General features: G+C 32.2%; 1 protein-coding gene and 1 long non-coding RNA gene across 4 annotated transcripts in view; both read right to left on the reverse strand.

The window, feature by feature from the left end:
* Positions 1-2,051: 2,051 nt before the first annotated feature.
* LOC123868413 (potassium voltage-gated channel protein Shab) overlaps positions 2,052-19,907 on the reverse strand; it is an 88,351-nt gene continuing 70,495 nt past the window's right edge. For all 3 annotated transcript variants that reach the window (XM_045910934.1, XM_045910933.1, XM_045910935.1), the window contains 3 exons: positions 3,588-3,660; positions 3,049-3,188; positions 2,052-2,577 (listed from right to left, as the gene is read on the reverse strand). In XM_045910934.1, the coding sequence (XP_045766890.1) occupies positions 2,479-2,577; positions 3,049-3,188; positions 3,588-3,660 (312 nt within the window). In that variant the 3' untranslated portion in view covers positions 2,052-2,478. The remainder of the gene's footprint in view (positions 2,578-3,048; positions 3,189-3,587; positions 3,661-19,907) is intronic.
* LOC123868443 lies at positions 3,667-19,901 on the reverse strand. The gene is made up of 3 exons (XR_006796645.1): positions 19,715-19,901; positions 18,559-18,562; positions 3,667-3,960 (listed from the first exon to the last, which is right to left on the reverse strand). It is a non-coding gene; the product is annotated as an uncharacterized LOC123868443 (long non-coding RNA).

Genomic DNA, 19,907 nt, shown 5'->3' on the forward strand with positions numbered 1-19,907 from the left:
AATACGCCTATTGGTCATTTGTGTAAGTAAATTTTACGTAATATTCCTATGCTAATTTACCAGTTATTTTTTTAATTTATTTAAAATCCTCATAAGCCAAAGTAAATTGTCTTTCTTTATTTCTCTTAGTTACTAATGAGGCTGCGATCCGGCTGGTTTTCGATTTCTCGTTAATCAAACTATACTGGCATTGGAATTGCTCTGTGCTTCAAGTGCAAAATTCACAAATTTTATTTTGTAAATAAATAATAATTAACAGGGCTCTCTCCGTCACTCGTTTCCACTCGTTTCATACAATCGTAGTTCCAATTTCATTTGAATATTAAGCAACCAAAGTCCATGAAATTTTGCAGACATATTCTAGAAACTAATATCTGTGTCTGTGGTGTTTTAGATTTTTCTAAAAATATGTAGTTTTAAAATTACAGGGGCTCAAAGATTTGTATGAAAATTTCTAAGACCGCGTAACTTTGAAACCGAATATTTTATCAGAAATCTGGAAAACCACAGACATAGATATTAGTTTCTAGAATATGTCTGCAAAATTTCATGGACTTAGGTTGCTTAGTATTCAAATGAAAATGGAACTACGATTGTATGAAACGAGTGACGGAGAGAGCCCTCTTAATGTCTATATTTTCACTTTAAAGCGCCGGCCACACAGGCCGCGTATGCATCGCGTAAGCGTAGACGTAGCGCGTGCCATTGCGTTGTAATGTATGGAACTGTACGAGACATGTCATACCGCTTGCGTGACGTGAACTTTCGCGTAAACGTAATGCGTGCAGTTGTTATGTCTACTGATTCACGCGCGTCACATGCAAGTGTCACGTGTACGTGCGCGCGTGTGAATTGGCTTTAATTCATTCTTGATTTTCGTAGGACTGATCATTTTCCTATGCCAATCGGAACGCTGCCTGCCTGCCTATACTGTGTTAAGTATTAAAAATTTATTTTAGTGTTATGACTTATGATTATGACAATTAGTATTAATTTCACGGACAATCTTTAAATTAGGTGTACCTAGGTACTTTTTTCTATTTATTTTTTATAAGACAAATGTAAAATGTATTTATTCCAATTCCAACTTTTGTTTTATGTGAGATACGGATGTTTATATTATTTAATTTGTAATTTTCTTTTTATAATTGACTTTTAATTCACGTAGGTACACGTTTGTATTACTGAACATGACTTTATGTTAAATACTTTATATTTTAAAATTATTTCGCTTGAAAATAAATATCATTGTTGACTAATAGACCATCTTTTATTTTAAACCAAATTATATAAACATAATGTACCTGCTTACTTAAATCGACTGGCACCTACCTGTTAAATGTGTTTGTTGCTTTTCTATACCTATTTGTAATTTTCTTGTCAACCCTGGAATAAATGAGTTTTAAATACATATCAAATCCCAAGGAGACGCAGGTTCGAATCCTGCTTGTGCAGGTGGGTCTAGAAGCGGATGTTTTAAGATTTTCGGTAGAATCAAGGGTACTCCGAACCCGTGCAGTGGTAGATTCATTTGACAATTCAAAAGAGTGTTCAAGTGAAAGATTTCTATTCTATACTTCTCATCAAAAAAATCGAAACACTCGCAAACTATAAGGCGTTTCGATTTTTTTGATGGGAAGTAGATTTATCGGAAGTATCTGTGGTTCGAAAAGCACGTTAAACCCTGGCGTCAGTTCTAGTTATAGTTACATCTGCTAAAGATTTAAATCTATAGAACACACTTTGACTTTGCTTAGATTTAAGTTTGTCTGTCTCGTCTCGTTTTATCGATGTCTTAAAGTCTGAGCAAAGTAAAAGTCCGCTTATAGATCTCAGCTTTGAATGCGGAAGGTCTTGGGAACCCACTGCATTAATATACCAATTAAACTTCCTACCATTATGTAATTAATGGAAAAGTGTCACGACTCTCAGCAATGAGGAATACGATGCAGAGAAATCGGAAGTACTATTCAACATGATGGGGCGAGCAGCGGTAATCATTGAGAGCAGCTGCAAGGAAAATTTGAAAAAATCTAAATAAAACGATCAAATAACAATTTCAGAAAATCTTTAATTTTAATAATTGCTTCTTTTTTATTCAACTATGCTGTACAAACTATATTCGCTTAAATTAGAATTAGCAATTAATAATTGCACGTAAAAAAAACTTAACAAATAGGTACTTTCAACTTTTCGATTGGAATGAACGATTATTACATTAAGTAATATTTTTATACAATATTTATAATAAACCCTACAAAATGAAAATCGTCTATCAACAAGCAGTCACAATCGCCCAATGATATGTTAAAATTATTTTTTGGATTTTTTATTGCGCTCTAATTTTATTTATTTATATGAAGTATTATGTATACGTAGGTACACAGCTATATCTACGCCTACGAGCGTCGCGCGGGGGCAGGATCGCGAGGCGTGAGCGGGCTAGTGTGGCCTTAATAAGTCTTTATGCTCTACGACCTACGTTACAAGGTTGCTTCTATCTGCCGCACTGCCTTTGTGGTTTTGACCCTTGAAGTCTTTGAGACGAATTGGGGAGGACTCGCTACCCGAGTCACCCTGTAACATAAAAATATTTTTAAACTAAAACTAAAGAAAACGAAATATAATAAATACAGTAAAATACAATAATAATAAATACAAGTATATATTTATTGCAAGTAATAATAAATAAAAACGTCGGAAATACGGAAACAGGAAATAGTTCAATGAGAAACCCGAGTCAACAATATAGATACTCGTAACAAGAATCAGTCCGAGAAACACGGCAAGTTACGAAATAAACAATAAGTACAGTCAAATGATCAAACTAAGTCAACGTAAAATTTAAAGCTGAGAACAAAGGAAAGGACACCAAAAGTCAAATCTCTACTGCTCGAGAGACAGCTTACCTATAGTTAGACTAACATTTTGATCGAGACTTGAACGTGTTCTATGTCCGTTATCTGCGACTAATGATGTGCAATTTCTTACTTCTATTAGCTTAGGTACCTAATAAGTGGTAAAGATATATTATGTATAGGTACTTACATTAGCACCAAGGGAATTCGTCTCTTGTAGGAGTAGTTCACTGTCAGTGCCCCGGAACTCTTTATTCTTCAAGATGGAGCGAGATCGCGAGTCACTCTCGTGGGGCCAACTGCTTCCGGTGCGCTTATTGCCATTCTTACCTAAGAAAACAGCATTATTAAAGGATTTCGCCTATTAAGGTGGATGCGATGGGTCTGCCCGCGAAATTTCGCGAAAAACCAAAAAAAAATTAATTTCGCAGGCAGCCCCGTCGCATGCCCCTCAAGAATTAATTGAAATACAACACACGTCTAATTTTGTTACAGGACTAGCTGATGCCCGCGACTTCGTTCGCGTGGATATAGGTTTTTAAAAATCACATATATACTACTTTTAATCCCGGAAAATCAATGAGTTCCCACGGGATTTTTAACAACCTATATCGATGGGAACGAAGTCGCGGGCATCAGCTAGTTAGTAATAATACTAAGATCGGGATGAGTAACAGGCGCCTACTGTCATAGAAGGATGTGAAGATGATTTTTTTTTGAAGAGCTTACCAAACAGAATGTGATGATTGATAATCCTCGTTGCTATCCCTCTCGGAGGCTTCTTCTCTTCCTCCGACCATTCCTAAAAAACATTTTCATTCGGCAAATTACATGGCAATTTTCAGGAATGCCAATATAATAAATTCCATGCAAACAGTTGTAAAAGATAACATTGATTATTACCATGCAGACGTAGGTAAAAGAACTGAAGTCAAAGCGCCTCGTTCACGATAATAATAATCCAATTCCTTTTATATAGAGCGTCTCTGTCTACAAAGAACATAGGACTTCATTCTACAATTTGGCCATTTAGGTAGGTATGTACTGTAGATACAATTTTAGGCAAGATACACTCCAGCTGTACCTACTTCGCTAGGGTTTTCTTTTCTTATATCGTGAGTAGTGTTGAATTGGGGATTCTGTATCAAAATTGGTGGGGATTTTGGATCACTCTCGCTACGCTCGCTCGCTTCGCTCGCCGTGATCCAAAATCGCCACCAATTTTGATACAGAATTCCCCAATTCTAAACTACTGTCCTCAACAACACATTAAATAAATGGAGTGTAGCTAAATCCAAGCAAAAATTAATCAACTATCCGTATTTTGAACAAACTATTCACATGGTTTAAGAACGAAATATTCATTCTATTTGCACGAGCAAATATGTTGATAAAACTAGATAGGTACTAAGAAACCTTGAATTTTAAAATTACTCTTCAAATGTAATATTTTTACAACATGAAAAACAACTATTTGGCTATAACAACCTACACCAAATATTGTGTTTTCAATACGAGTATAATCAGTAAATTAAATAAAAGAAGCAGGTATATGGAAATTAAACAAGCATATTTAATCATCTAAAACTTTATTATTCATACACCACTTTTTTAAACAAGTTACATTTTTCAGCGCACAGATGGTCGGATGATAAACACAACTATATATGTCAGAATGTGAATTATACAACTCATACAATGTTAATAAACGAGGACATCCTTTATCTTCTAAATTATGTACGTTAGGATTACTTAATATATCTTTTAACCATAACTGCTTTTCAAGGCCTTTACAATAAATATCATTATTTTTTAAAATATCTATTAGATGGTATTTATAGGTCTCGTAAGGCACGATTCCCTCGCTCCATAATATTTTTCTATTCTTTTCAATCCATTTAACTTGTTTCTTTTCTGTGTCTGTTAGCCATTCATAGGGATATGGTGGTTTTATTAACAAAACTTGAACTCGATCACTATACACTATAGCAATCTCTTTAGGCAGAAAGTAATTTTGATCATTTTTAAAACCTTGAACGTCCACAATAATTTTCATGATAGTTTTCGAACAATGTTACTCAGCGGCCTATACTCCACAAGACGATCGTTTATGATTAAACAGTAAGCGCTGGTATTGCTTGGAATTTCCTGAGACGTTTCTATTTCCAGACGAACATCAACTGGACCAGTTTTTAAATTTTCATTTTGTCTGGAACAATCTATGACAAATAAAGGCGCTATTTCTTTAAATGTATGAAGATCAAGCAGTGGATCAATAGGAAGGTTGTAAAACGACTGACGAAACTTGGTGTACATGTCGTATAATATACTGTATTATTATTTTCCTCAAACTTGAGATTTAAAGCATCATACGGATAATAGTGGGAATTCAGGAATAATGTGACATTGGTTAATGTACAATGATCGAATATTGTGCTGTCTCTGTTTTTAACATTTTTTCTATTAGTTTGCAAACCAAATATAACATATCGAGGTTTTTCTAATTGAGAAGCAGTCTTTAACGCCCATGAATGTTTGGTAGTTTTTGGCAATAATGGATATTCATACAAATCCCAATTTCTAAATGCTATTTGTACGGGATTATCTTTTTCTAATTTCCTTAAAAGTATTAATCTTTGCTGATCTGATACTTTAATATGTGGTACTCGCCATTGGATTCTCTGTATATCAATGTCTACAATATCATCGCTACCCATGACAACACTATTTATGTTAGTACTACCTCTGTTAAGTATGAGTTCATGTTTACAGTTTATTATTATTTTATTGTAGTCTTCAGCAAAACCTAAAATCTTATTTAAGGGTATCAAAGCATTAAAATTTCCATTTTGATTTTTAAATCCGTCTATATTCCAACCCCAAGCAGCAGCCGCTTTACTGTCACCGCTATTCATTGAAATGAAAGATTTTATGGTTGTAGTTATTCCAGCATTTCTAATACGATCGATTTCAACACCATTCATTTCGTATCGGATATCTTGAAAAAGAAATGCAATTGCATTATTACTGAAGTCAACACTTTTCTTTTGAACTTTGCCAGCTTGATCTTTATGAGTCACCGAAACTTTTCCTTCAATGTAAATGGAACTGGCTGATGGTAACACGTAAATATCTTGCTGGTGAATAGGTATCCGAATTTCATCATTTTCATTGAAACTGTTATTGTATGGATTATATGTATGAACCTCATAACTCTCGATAGAGTTATCGAATTCAGGTAATTCGTTGATCTGAAGGAGGCTCATACTTTGAAGCCGAGGGCTTTAAGAAATTGTTTATTACTCTGATGAATTTTTTTATATACTCTAACACGTCTTCTTTGTTTTACACTTTCCTTGGTAATAACTTTCTTAATAGTTGGGTTATACTCTTTATAATAATTACTTTTGTTAAATACGATCATTTTGACTTTTTCAAATGAAGACACAAAACAATAGTTTCGCCCTTAAAATTTATATTATTGCCTTCCAAATCCAAAATTTTTATTGTTATTGATGAAATTATCTTTCTTTTGACCGGAAAATATATCACATTACTTGGAGATTCTATAAATCTATGACCTGGAGGAATGTTTGGCACAAACTCATAAATAATATGTGAAGGAGAACCGTTAGTGTACGAACTCTGTACAAGATCACATTCGATCCTTATGACAGACAGTGGTAGAATGTTAACGGATTCTGTAGATTCATGCCATTTATTTGCTTTTAGTTTTTCGTTAGAAAAACCTAGCATAGGTCCAATACTATTTTCTGAATTAAAGTTTATAGTTTCAGTACAGTACAAAGAGCATGTCATTGTATTGATGTTAGATTTTATTTGTAATTCACAATTTTCAACTCTTTCTTTTAGGTATTCATACAAATCTTGTAAATCGTAAGCACCTGGTTGAATAAGAATTCTTTTTTTCTCTTCTCCATATTCAAACACATTATTATTATAGTCTACATTTGGAATTGAATTAAATGCAGAAAAATATACTAAGCCACACTCATATTCGTCTTCCAAAATAAGAGGAGGGGCGTAAAATGATTCTAGAATAGATTTTTCACCCACGATCGTGAGTGTAATAGACATGATGGTTAAATGAGCTTACATATTTTTGTATCATCTATTTATTTTCAATTTTTATTCCAAAAATTAATAAGAAATTTGATACATAGATGGCCACAGTTATAAGAATTAGATCCTTGATAATTGTCATAATTATAATTAATATTCGCTCCCACATATTTTACAAATTCTTTAGGCGGTTTCAAATTACCATAACTATCAAAGTATTCAATGTAATTATTTATTTTTGCATAGGCTACCCAATGAGTTCCAGGATTTTGAGAGCTATCTAAGTTGATGATACCACACTCTTTTTTAAAAGGATATTTTGGAAGTTCATTTCTCATAAATACACCTCTGAAATAAGGAATATTTTTTGAAATTTTTAGAATATCCAAGTTACTTAGAGCACGATTAGGTAGCCGCCGAATCAGTTTTTTTCCTTTGCTGTGTATATTCCCAAACCATTACCATAGGGCTTTATAAATAATCCTTTTCCGATACACAATGTTTCCATCTTCTCGTTATGTCTCTTTAGTTCTTGAAATTTTTTTTTCATTAAATTAATAGCATTGACTGCTTTCACTATACTAGCAGTACCACCCGCTAAGCTGCCCGCGGCAGACAATCCTGCAAATATGGGGACTAGTGGCAAAACCCCACCTGTCTTTGGTATGGGTATTATACGCGGTACATTAACTGAAGATGTCGCTGCTAATTCCTTAGCAGCAGCAAGAGCTAATTCGATTGCAGCTTTTTTGCATTTAGGTTTCAATTTATGGATATGTTTTTTCGCGCGAGATACAATATCCTTAAAGCTTTTCTTAAAACCAGCACCAGAATTACTTGTTTTCAAATTGTTAGATTTTCTTCTCAAAGTCATTTTACGCTTGGATGGTTGTTTCTCCATTTTTAATAAAAGAGAACTCTGCTCAGTATCGTAGATAATAAGAGACTGAAAGTTGTTAACATAAAATGTGTTTATAAAAGATTTAGTTTATCTATCCAACTGTTTTCACTAGGCGGCAGACCTAACCATTTGACATATAATTTATTTCCTTTTGTTTTTAAAACCTTTTCAATAAGATATATATCAGGATGTTTTGTTTTTTGTAATTCTTCAGTATAGAATGATCCTAAAATAGGTCGCTGTCTTGCATCTTTTAGAAGGTAAGTAATTGGATGAGTGTTTTGAACTTGAGCTATATTAAAAATTTCAGTTGACCAGTTGGGAGTATATCCTTTGTCAAAAGTTCCTTTGTATTTGCTTATTCTTACATAATCTCCAATTTTGAATTTTGAACGTTTCTGCGATGGTGCTGATAATTGTAGTAGTCTGTATCTTTTTAGTATATTTTGTTTATTCTTTTCATTAACTTTATCTGGAGCTGTACCAATTGTTCTGTGAAATGTGGAGTTATATTTTTTCATGATGTGCTCGAGGGTTCCATCATTCCATTTGTAATTCCCTTGCAAGCTAAATTGCTTGTACATTTTAGTTTTCAACGTTCTTATAAATCTTTCTACTATTGACGCCTTTTTAGTGGAATAAGTGGAATAATGATTTATACCGTATTTTTGTAATAATTTTTTGAAACAACTATTATAAAATTCTGTTCCTAAATCAGTTTGTAGATTTTTGGGAACACGACCTTTTTCTAGTAACTTACTAAATGCTTCAGTCACAGTTTCTTTATTTTTAAGTTTAAGCGGATATGCCCATGCATACTTTGAAAAAGCATCGATGACTGTTAAAATATATTTATATTGTGAATTATCTTTTGAGAATGATTGCATATCAACTAAATCGGCCTGCCATACATCATCAATGTCTTTAAGTATAACATGTCTTCGAGGAAAATTTTTCCTAACATTTTTATGTATTTCATTTACTACACTATCTTTGCTCATTTTTTGAATTTACGACTTACACCTTCTATATTCCTTTTTAGACTATTTATTTCTGATTTTAACTGCAACAATGTTTCCTCTACTGTTTTTAATCGTATATAGAGCCCATCTAAGAATTTGTCAACATATAGTTTAGTAGCACAGTCGTTTGGGTCAATGGGTGTACCAACATGTTTGATGATTTTATGTTGAGCATCAAAGATATTTTCTAAGGCAGAGCTATCCATTTTCAGTTTCTTGTGTACATGATGACCAAACTTGTTGACATTCATGTTCAACAGTGTTTATAGAACTAAGCAAAAATGTAACCAGGTTTTATTTTTATATACTTATTTTATTATACCAGCTTCTTTAAGTTCTTCAATTATTGATATAATCTCATTGTCATGACTAGTGTTGCCAGCATCTTTTGAAGCAATTAAAATTTTCAATCTATCTACTAACTCATTCGGATCATCCCAGTATATGAAATCTGTATTTTTTTTCAAAGTTTTAAGAGTTGGCATAAAACCACCTTGTTTTTTTTCTTTTAATTCACTATCAGTAAAGAGAGGTTTCACAATTTTAGTATATTTTGTCCCTTTATCGCCTTTAATCTGATTCGTAGGGTTATAATCTCTCCTATGTGCACTAGTATTGCATAAAATATCTTTATATACTAATTTATCTTGATCAGATACAATCTTTACATCTGGTTTACTCTGAAATAATAATTCTGCCAAACCTGGGGTTACTTCATAGGATCTATTTCCTATTTTAGCCATCATATTTTTGCTATGAGCATCACCATCTGAAAATGTTACTTTTGTATTTCCAATCATTAAATTACTATTTTCATTACGTACACCAAAAGGTACATTCAAATTATAGATTTCATTGCTTTTTTCAGGCGTTGGAGATGGAGTATAGAATTCTTCGATTTCTTCAAAATTTTGGGTAGAAGTTATTGGTTTTGGTGTTACATAATTTTTATCATCATTTTCTATGTTTTTAATTTTATCAGAAGTTGAAGGTGAACATGTATCTGGTAAATCATGGTGACTATTGTTTTTATTTTCTTTTTTTTGCAATACTATGGATTCTAATGGATCCGTTATGGATTTAAAAAGTTTGCGCCTTTTTAGTTCTAAATCATCTTCTTCTTCACGCATTTGTTTTGCTTTCTTTTTGATGGTTTCAATTGATTTAATTAATTGTTTCTTTACAACGGCTTCCATTTTTAAATTAAATATGGGTAGGTATTCTTACCAGTGCTCTCATTTGACTGACTAAATTTGTGTCTCGTATGTGGTATATAATTGTAAAATTGTTAGTCGAATTTCACGAATATGTCAAATGTTTTTCTGTACCGACCGTTATTTAGTTCGCAATCTTTGTTGATTGATAAAAACATAAACGGATCTTTCCAAATACTTGCACACAATTGTTTAAAGACATGCCAGCTCATATCAGAATTAACATGTTCCTTATATATATGTTTTAAGTTTATATCATCTTGCTTGAAAATAATTAAAAAGTTAACATTGTCACGTATTAATTGCTTAGGAATTTTTGAATATGTTTGGGTCAAGTAAAAGCAATCAATTTGTTTGTGTCTGCCCATCGAAAAATAATTTCGAATATTAACTTGATTTTCACAAGTCACGTCGTCAAAAATGAAAATAGAATTTCTTAAGGCTTCAGTTGGCGAAATAACTTCTTCACTATTTTTGAACATAATAAATTTAACATCTGGAGTATTTTGAAAAACTTTTTGTAGGAAACAATATTTAGATTGAAAAGTGGACTTTGAGTAAATATAAACATTTTGGAATTTAAGTCCATTTTCGTGCAATAATAAGTTTATCATAATATTTGTTTTCCCACAGTTGGAGGGTCCGCAAATTATGCATCGAATTATGTTTGGTAGAAGTTTACTATGTCGGCTAAAGCATGGTGGTGGTGTTTCAACATCTATATAATTTATTTTTAATGATTCAGCCTGTTTTATCAACTTCATATTACTGATTGATGATAATTTTAAAAATGCAACTTATTAAATAACTTCATATTATTGCTAGTTGATTTAAATTTTAAGGTATTGCTTGTAGGTATCACATTCGTGTTTCACTTCGCACTTGTCTAGCGCACTATTATTTGTCGATGATTATATTAAAATGTAGGTATACATTTTAATTTAAACCTTGTGATAATAGTATGAAATTGAAATTCGTAAGAACTTAATACTAAACAGGTTCTAACATGTCGCTAGAGATTGCATAATGCGGACGAATGTCATACAAGTATATACAATTGTTTTGAAAACTTGACTCCATAGATTTGTTACTAAACAATTTTCATTCCCAGATCTTCTCACGCAAGGAACTCACTCGCTTCTGGTTAGTGAAAAAAATTACTTATATAATATTTTGACTGTATTCTTTTCTATTTTAGAATTTGTTTATTGATATTTTTATAAATGTTGTTTTATTGTTATATTTATAAAATTTTGTATTTTGTTACAGCATCATGTCGGACTTTTATTTCACGGATGACGAAAGAAACACAAGTATGAATAATCCATTTTATGGAGCTCAAGACTTGGATGCTATTTTAGAAAGAGAAGAAGAGAATAGATTGAAAGCTTTACGTGAGCAAAAAAATAATGAAACACTTGAAAATAACACCAGTTTGAAAACCATAAAAAAGAAAAATAAATTGTCTTTAAAAAAGAAGCTTCCAAAAATAGATCATGTGATTTCACCAGCTCCAGATTCATCTTTTGTTATACGGAAAAATAAAGCAAAGGGAAGCCACATTATAAAAATTGAAATACTTGAAATTGATAGTAAAGAACAGGAGAACAGTGCAAAGACTAATTTGAGTGTACAGTACATAGTGAGTGATAATTATGACAATATGATGGATGCTACAGAAGATTTAATTAATAGGATTATACAAAAGCTAAGTGTGCCTGAATAGTTAAATTTAATATTATTTTATTGTTATTTTGCGATTGTAAAAATAAAAAGCATAAATGAGTTCTAATTAAAGTATAAAGTATATTTTATATTTTCATATCATGCAAGTAAGTTGTAGTCCGAATATTTTCCATTAAGTAGTAAGTTTTTATAATACGTTAATCTTATGTTAAGTACTAAGTTTATGAAGTAATGTAAATAATTGGTTGAATTAATAAAGGGAATATAAAATATGTTGTGATTTTATTTGAAATAAAACACTGTGGTAAACTTAATCAAATTTATTAAATGCTAAATTACCATTAAAACTAATATTAAAATTAGACACATAAAAATTTGTAAAATACATAGGTACTTAGCATAATATTTTTACTAAAGAATCGTGCTGTAATGCCCCCAAGGCAAAGTTTTAAAATCATTTTCCATTATTTGCCTTTTATTATCATCACTATTTAATACTAATTTATTAATTTTCTGAGTAAAAACCTGATGATTTTTTGATCGTATGACAAACATATCATCTCTTATATTTTCATTGCAAAATAAGGCTTTCTTATATTTCTCAAAGTTTAATTTTTTTGTCACAGGCTTCGTGATACCCTTTGCTTTACTGATAGTTTTTTTCTCAGAAAGTAAACAATATAATTTTGCGCGTAAACCAACAAATTTAGAAATGATTTCTCCTCCCATTTCGTCTTTAAAATATCCAGGTATTTTCATATTAGCTTTCGGCATATTAAAAATATTATCATCTTCAAAATTGCTAGTATCAAAATAATGAATGTTATCTTTCATATCTTCATAAAAATCATCAGTTTTTACAAGATATAGTAAACTATCAGTATCCGTATAACATAACTGAACATTATTTCCATAGATTCTTTTTATGACCGAATAATGAAAATGATACAAATGCGTTTTCGACAGTTCAAGAATCGTGAATCCAATATATATTGGTCGATCTAAGACAATTTTTGTTTTTTTCAATTGAATAGCTACTAAGTTTTCAGAAAAAATTGATAAACTGTGAAAATGTGGTGCACTAATATATTTTTCCGCTCCATTCAATTTATTAGTATTATTTGTAGTATCTCTCCAAACGTTTACTAGTTTTACGTCAACCTGCTTCCTTTTGTTTTCTATCGTTTTTCCAAAAATAGAATTATTCTGCTTTTTAAAAAAGTCTTTCTCAAAATCAGACTTGGCATTTTGTCTGAGACTTGTGTTTAAAAAAATATAAGGCTCTAAAAAGTTGTCCTGATAAAAAGATAGCACTCTGTATATTTTTAAAAGCAATAAACCATTCTTTAAGCATTCTTGCAAGTGCATATAATGAATAACAAAACGATGTTTATTATATAAATTTGCCACCAATTTTTTGCTTTGATTTTGAGCAGGAGAATATTTTTCCGCAGCAAATGGTAGGTCTGAATGAGCATCATGAATATTATCCGGATAACATAAATCTACCTCGAGAATATATCCACACTGACTTTTTTTAGAAATGTTCCTTACATCAAAATTTTTAATTTCATTTTCATTTAAAAATTTAAAGTCACGCATTGGCATTTTTTGCATCATAGCAAAACCGTAAAGGTTGACACAGTCTAAATAAATTAAGTACGTACTTGACTCATTTTTATTGTAGGATGGTAAATATTTATTGTTTGCTTCAGCATATCTCAATGAACACTGGGCTAAACCACCTCGAATACCTTTTTCTAACATCTGATACATATCCACATCAGAAATCAAATCAAGCTCAACTTTAGTATATAACAACATTGCGTCCCAACTTAAAGATGGAGATGATACATAATAGCAGGGGTCTAAATTATAATAGTCTAAACTCATATTTCTGAACTTTTCAAAAACGTCGCATAGTAATAAGACATCGCATTGTAAGTATAAATCTGTATACTCTCCTAAGTTTTTTATACCAAAAGTTTTCCATATTTTTAAAGCGTGTTCGTAATCCTCAATGGAAATATTTTCACCTGTGAGTTTATTAAAAAAAATCGAATGTTTTGGTAACTTTGTTTCATTATATTTCTCCCATGCATCCATATAATCATAACAATAGACACCCTTTTTACAGGCCAAATTTAATAAGTGTTCATCCTTAATAAATACACGCATATGCTGAAAATCATTCGGATGAAGACTCTTTGCCAGTTTATCCAAACCCGAACTCAAAAAATTAAATGAATCGATAAACTTCAGTTGAGCAGCATTTGTTTTATCAATAGGTAAAAATTTTGTGAATGATATATATTTTTCTTTAGATTTTGGTATCAAGCTCGTTTTTCCGGTAATTTCTGATAATTCTTTAATAAATAAGTGGCAATCATAACCACTCAAGTTATGAAAAATGATCGGTATAAACGTACATTTTTTTGCATTTATGTTACAAGTGTTGTGAGCAGGGCCTCGGTATTTACCTGTAAAATGGTCATGATCCTTTACTATTATATCATATTTTTTAAACATTGTTTTACAGATGCAGCAAATTTTTGCTTCATTATATGAAGTCAACTCTTCGGTAGTAAGAGGAAACATTGGATTATTTGTATTTAAAATACCGTGCAATCTTTTTACATCTCGCGTAATGCTTTCAACAAATTTTTTACCACAGTTTGGTCCGCGATAGCTTACAAAGTCATTAAGCTCAGGTTTAGAATGGCAACATATGTAATAAGCGAAACAAGATGGTTCATGTGTTTGTATATCTTCAGTATAAAGAGATTTATTTTCGTTTGAATATTTACAAAGCAAGCTCTCAAAATCGCCATATATCACGATAGGAATTCTTTGAGTTCTCTCATAGTTTGAAAAATGCAACTTACTACCATCTTCTGGAAGTACAGTTTGTCTTTTAGCACAATCGTGATTGTGTAGTTTTTGTTCATTTGCGAAATATAAAAAACATTCATCACATAAAAATATTTTAGACTTGTGTTTTGTTAATTGCCTTCGCACAAGTCGGCCAAAGTCTTTAATCAAACAGTAATGGGCTTTGTCATTTTTAGTAATATATAATAAATTAACATGGGTAAGTTTTCGAGCTAAAGTCACATACAAAGGACCTGTAACTGTATTATTGGCTTCTAACCCATAAACATTTACACTAATAGTTGGATTGTTCTTCTCAAAGGTTTTAATATCTTCAATTCCCGGAGGAAATGTCATATTTCTTATGTCAAAAAGCAATGAATAATGAGGATATGATGAAACTCTATTGGAATTAAGTTTTGTAGGATACATTTTAGCAGCAATGCACCATAAAAAGCAACAATCATCGAAATTATGAATATTTAGACATGATTTTGTATTTCTTATATGTGATGGTAATGCCAAATATGATCCACCTTTCAGAGGATTATATTTATTAATATTTATCTCCAAATGACTGATAGAATCAATTGTCCAACCAGATTCTGACTGTTCGAATTCTGCGCATTTGCAAGTTAACTTTTGAGCACATTGTAATAAAAAATTATCAATATCAGTACTTTGGACTATAATACCATATTTAGTACTGAAAGATTTAATAGACTTTTCAAAATTTTTTGGTAAAATATACGAAACAAATAACTCGAAATTTACTTTAATGGCAGTGTGTTTCTTTAGAGATATATTTATGATCTCGCGTGTGGTTTTAAATATTTGTGAAAAAAAACTCTCTGGAACTAAAGTTGTAGAGGTCGGATTTACTTTGTAACTGATTATTCTGTTTCTAAAAGCCGTTTTTATAATTTGCACATTCTCATATCTAGATTGAAATAAACTATTAGATTTATGAGTATTTGTTCTGTTATGTGACGATATAGATGTTTTAACATAAAGGTTACACTCTTTGCAGAAAAACATTTTCAATTTCATAGAATTGCTTATCTTGTTTATCTATTTAGTATCTAGTTTCTCAGTTCTGGTTTTAATATTCTGCGTATAAAAAATCGGTAAGGAAATACAGCTAAATAATAAATCAAGCTATTGGCTAATAAACAGTAAACAGTTATTAATAGAATGGAAGTAATGCGATGTTTCGATATCAACATTCAAACATGTCAAGTATCTAGTTTGTATGGTTCTAGTTTCTCAGTTCTAGATTTTAAATTTTGGATAGTTATGAGATGACTGTATTAAAATAAAGTAATCTAGTTATTTTCAGACAATGTGCAGACTTAGTAAGAGTATAAGGGCTGTAAGTATCACGTTATTAATATCCCAACTTCAAATCTTTCGATATGAACATTTAGACATTTTTATTTAATTTTATATGGTTCTAGTTTCATATGGTTCTAGTTTTTATGTTTCTAGTTTCATATGGTCTAGGCTTTGTATGGTCTAGGTTTTGTATGGTCTAGGCTTTGTATGATCTAGGCTTTGTATGGTCTAGGCTTTGTATGGTTTAGGCTTTGTAATTTCTGTAAAAAAAACACGTTAATTTAATTTTATATGGTTCTAGTTTCATATGGTTCTAGTTTTTATATTTCTAGTTTCATATGGTCTAGGCTTTGTATGGTCTAGGTTTTGTATGGTCTAGGCTTTGTATGATCTAGGCTTTGTATGGTCTAGGCTTTGTATGGTTTAGGCTTTGTAATTTCTGTAAAAAAAACACGTTAAAAAATATTTACAGGCACAAACATAAAGATAGTAATTTAATTGTCATACTTATTATATACAATATGTTGCAGATGAAATATTTTTTGAATTTATTTATGAAAATAATTTCTAAGATTTACAAAATTTAATTTACAAAATTTATCTTAGAAATTATTTTCATTTGCAGGGTATAAAATGGGCTGAATATTTTTTAGTTCAGCCTTACTATCATCAATTAATTTGGTGAGGGACTTCCATACCACCGAATTTAAATCAGTTGCAAGTTTTAGTGTGCAGATGGCATGCTTCCAACGCTCATTGTTCGCGAGTTTCTCCACTTCTTCAGAGTTGTAGACGCGCAGCTCGAAGTAGTAGCTGCCTTTCTTCGATGGGTCTGATTGGGATGTATACCCCGACGCAACGCGCCGACTGAGAAAACTTCTCAATTTCGCAGCGCGCACTGGCTTGCTAGTAGATTCATCCTGAAATTGAAAAATATTCAATTTAGTATCATCTGCGATAATTTCAACTCTCTACCTATTATGGTTCATGAGATAAAGCCCGCTGACAGACAGACGTCCGGGCGGACAGCGGTAGCTTAGTAATAGGATCCCACTGGTACCCTTCGGATATGATCCCTAACAAAATAATAACTTTAACAAACTATATTCATAAATTTATATACAGACCAATTGCCTAACAACATTCTTATTGGGAAGTCTTTTAAAAGCTTTAATCCAATAAAATATAAATAAGACAACTCACCTCAGATTCGGTAATAAACCTCCTCCGCTTAACAGATGGACTCGTAGGTGTATTTGGAGACGTTTCGGGTTCAGATTCCGATCCGCTCGATTCGAACGGATTCTTCGGAGCAGAAGAAGTCACCTCCTTTTTCTTGATCGTCTTCTTCCGCTTCACCTCACGTTTCTTCTTAAGAGACTTCGATGTTGATGGGGGCTGCACCAAAGCGATGGGGTCTTCGTCTTCGTCAAATGGATTGATGAAAGATGAAGAGGCCCTGAAAAACAATTTAAGTAACTATCAACATGAAAACTCCAAATAAAAATTCAATAGGTACCTAGTTGCTTAATTCAAAAATAAACATATAAAATAAAAATACTTACATACTTTATTTCGACTGTTGTTGTCGTCGTATCCAAAACTCGGAAAGAAAGGAATGGTGACGCTTAGGATCGACCTATTTATACGCTCGAATTCTAAAACCTCTTTCATAATAAACGAAATGGATTGAAATAAATTAGATTTAAACATTTGCGCATGTAACTTTAAACACTAAATCATCACAACATAAAACTTATATTTGCGAAAGTAATCAGACTAGATTTATACATTCGTATGAACACTGTCTTACGTATAAATTATTGCCGCATCAGCTATAGGTGTTCGATTTTGAAGCATGGAAGACGCTGTTGTTTATAGTTACGCAGTGAATTGAGATCTAACCGTAAAAGGAATGGTATGCGTCGGACTCGCGATAGTTAAAATGTTAAAAGGTTATACATTTTACTACTTTCCATAGGTAGGTATAAAATTTGTGAAAGGTCTAATAATATTTGCTCCTATTTGATGCTTCAATCTTCTTCCTTGCGAATTTGATTTAAAACTTGAGTGGAAATCCTTTAATTTTCGACGTCAAAAAATATCCTGGATCCGTCTCCAAGATGTGAATTGTCTGTGTATCAAATTTCGGCAAGATTCAGCCGTTAGTCTTTAGTTTAGACAGACGCCTTTTTGCATCACTAATCATACTTATTATAAATGCTAAAGTGTGTCTGTTTGTTTGTTTATTGGTTCGTCCTTCAATCACGTCGCAACGGAGCAACGAATCGACATGATTTTTCGTGGGTATAGTAAAAGAACTGGAGAGATATAGACAACTTTTTATCTCGGAAAATCATAGAGTTCCCGCAGGATTTAAAAACCTAAATCCATGCAGATGAAGTCGTGGGGGCATCAGTGAATTTATTATATTAGTACGCATTGTACGTATTTTTTTCGTCCATTAATCTCTATTTATCAAAGTATTTATAACAATCGAAATATATTTAAATAGCGGGAAATGTGTCTAAATTCATCATTAAAGAATTAATTTTCGATAAATAATAATGTATGATAAGCTTGCACACCTTACTAGAAATCTGCTATAATATATTTTTACTAATAAATCTTTATCCAAAATTCATTGTTTGTAGATCAGAATGGAGTTAATATATCCTAAATATCCTCGCTATGCAACTCAAATCGCAAGATTGCGAAGTTTTGATACCTGGCCTCAAGATTTAAATCAAAAACCTCAAGAAATGGCTGATGCTGGTTTTTTTTATACAGGAGATAGTGATCGCGTGATTTGTTACTTTTGTGATGGCAGGCTCAAAGACTGGGGCATCGAAGATCATCCATGGTCGGAGCACGCACGCTGGTTTCCGTCCTGTCCCTATGTTTTACTTGTGAAGGGTGAAACATACCTACAAAGTGATAGCAAAGATGTTTGTGGTGCATCAAAAGTATCTGAACAATTTGTAAATAACAATATAATAAGTTCTTTTGCAGACAGAAACATATTATGTGTTGAAAATATTAAAGAAACACTTTGCTGCAAAATTTGTCTTGTAGAAGAAGTAGCTGCGTGTTATATACCATGTGGTCATGCTATAACGTGTACTAAATGTGCTTTATCGTTGGATAAAATGTTATGTCCGATATGTGGAAAAGCAATCGTTAATGTAATACGAATATATTTCTGATGAGCTATAAACATTTAAAGAGTCTACCTTTATCCAACCTATTATAAGTATGCGCAAGCCTCGAATCAATCGATCGAAATTCATACTAATGAATACAGCAATGCCGGATCAAGCAGAAACACGATCAATATACAAAAATAATTTGAGCGCAACAAATCAAATGGTTAACTATGCGAGAGCAAACTTTTAGACGTAAAATTATCATGCATATGGGCTCGTTCGCATTTCTTATGAATGCCGCAGTCTCGTCGAACTCATCGTATTATATCATCCACTGTGCGGTGCGGGCGTATGATATAGGATCCGCAATAACTAGTCATTGAGGATTTTGTCTCACTGTTGATAGTGATTAATTGTTGCTTGGATTTAGGAATACTCCATTTATTTAATGTGTTGTTGTGGACAGTAGCCTACATTGGGGATCCTGTATCAAAATTCATGGGGATTTTGTATCACGGTGAGCGTAGCGAACGAGCGTTAGCGAGAGTGATCCAAAATCCCCATGGATTTTGATACAGGATCCCCAATTCAACACTACTATCGTGTACGACGTGCCTTAGAGTTATGGATAATGGCCGATTCACACCACGCGCGTCACTACGCACGTGTCGCGTTAACTTACACAGCCTGTGTGAACGAGCTCTAAAGGATTGTTGTTATTTGATTACGCGCTTCCAATGGTCCGAATCGGAACAAACTGTGCAACGAATATGCGCGCACTGGTCACTGAC

Source organism: Maniola jurtina, chromosome 9 (genome assembly GCF_905333055.1).
Source record: "Maniola jurtina chromosome 9, ilManJurt1.1, whole genome shotgun sequence".
NCBI classification, from domain to species: domain Eukaryota; kingdom Metazoa; phylum Arthropoda; class Insecta; order Lepidoptera; family Nymphalidae; genus Maniola; species Maniola jurtina.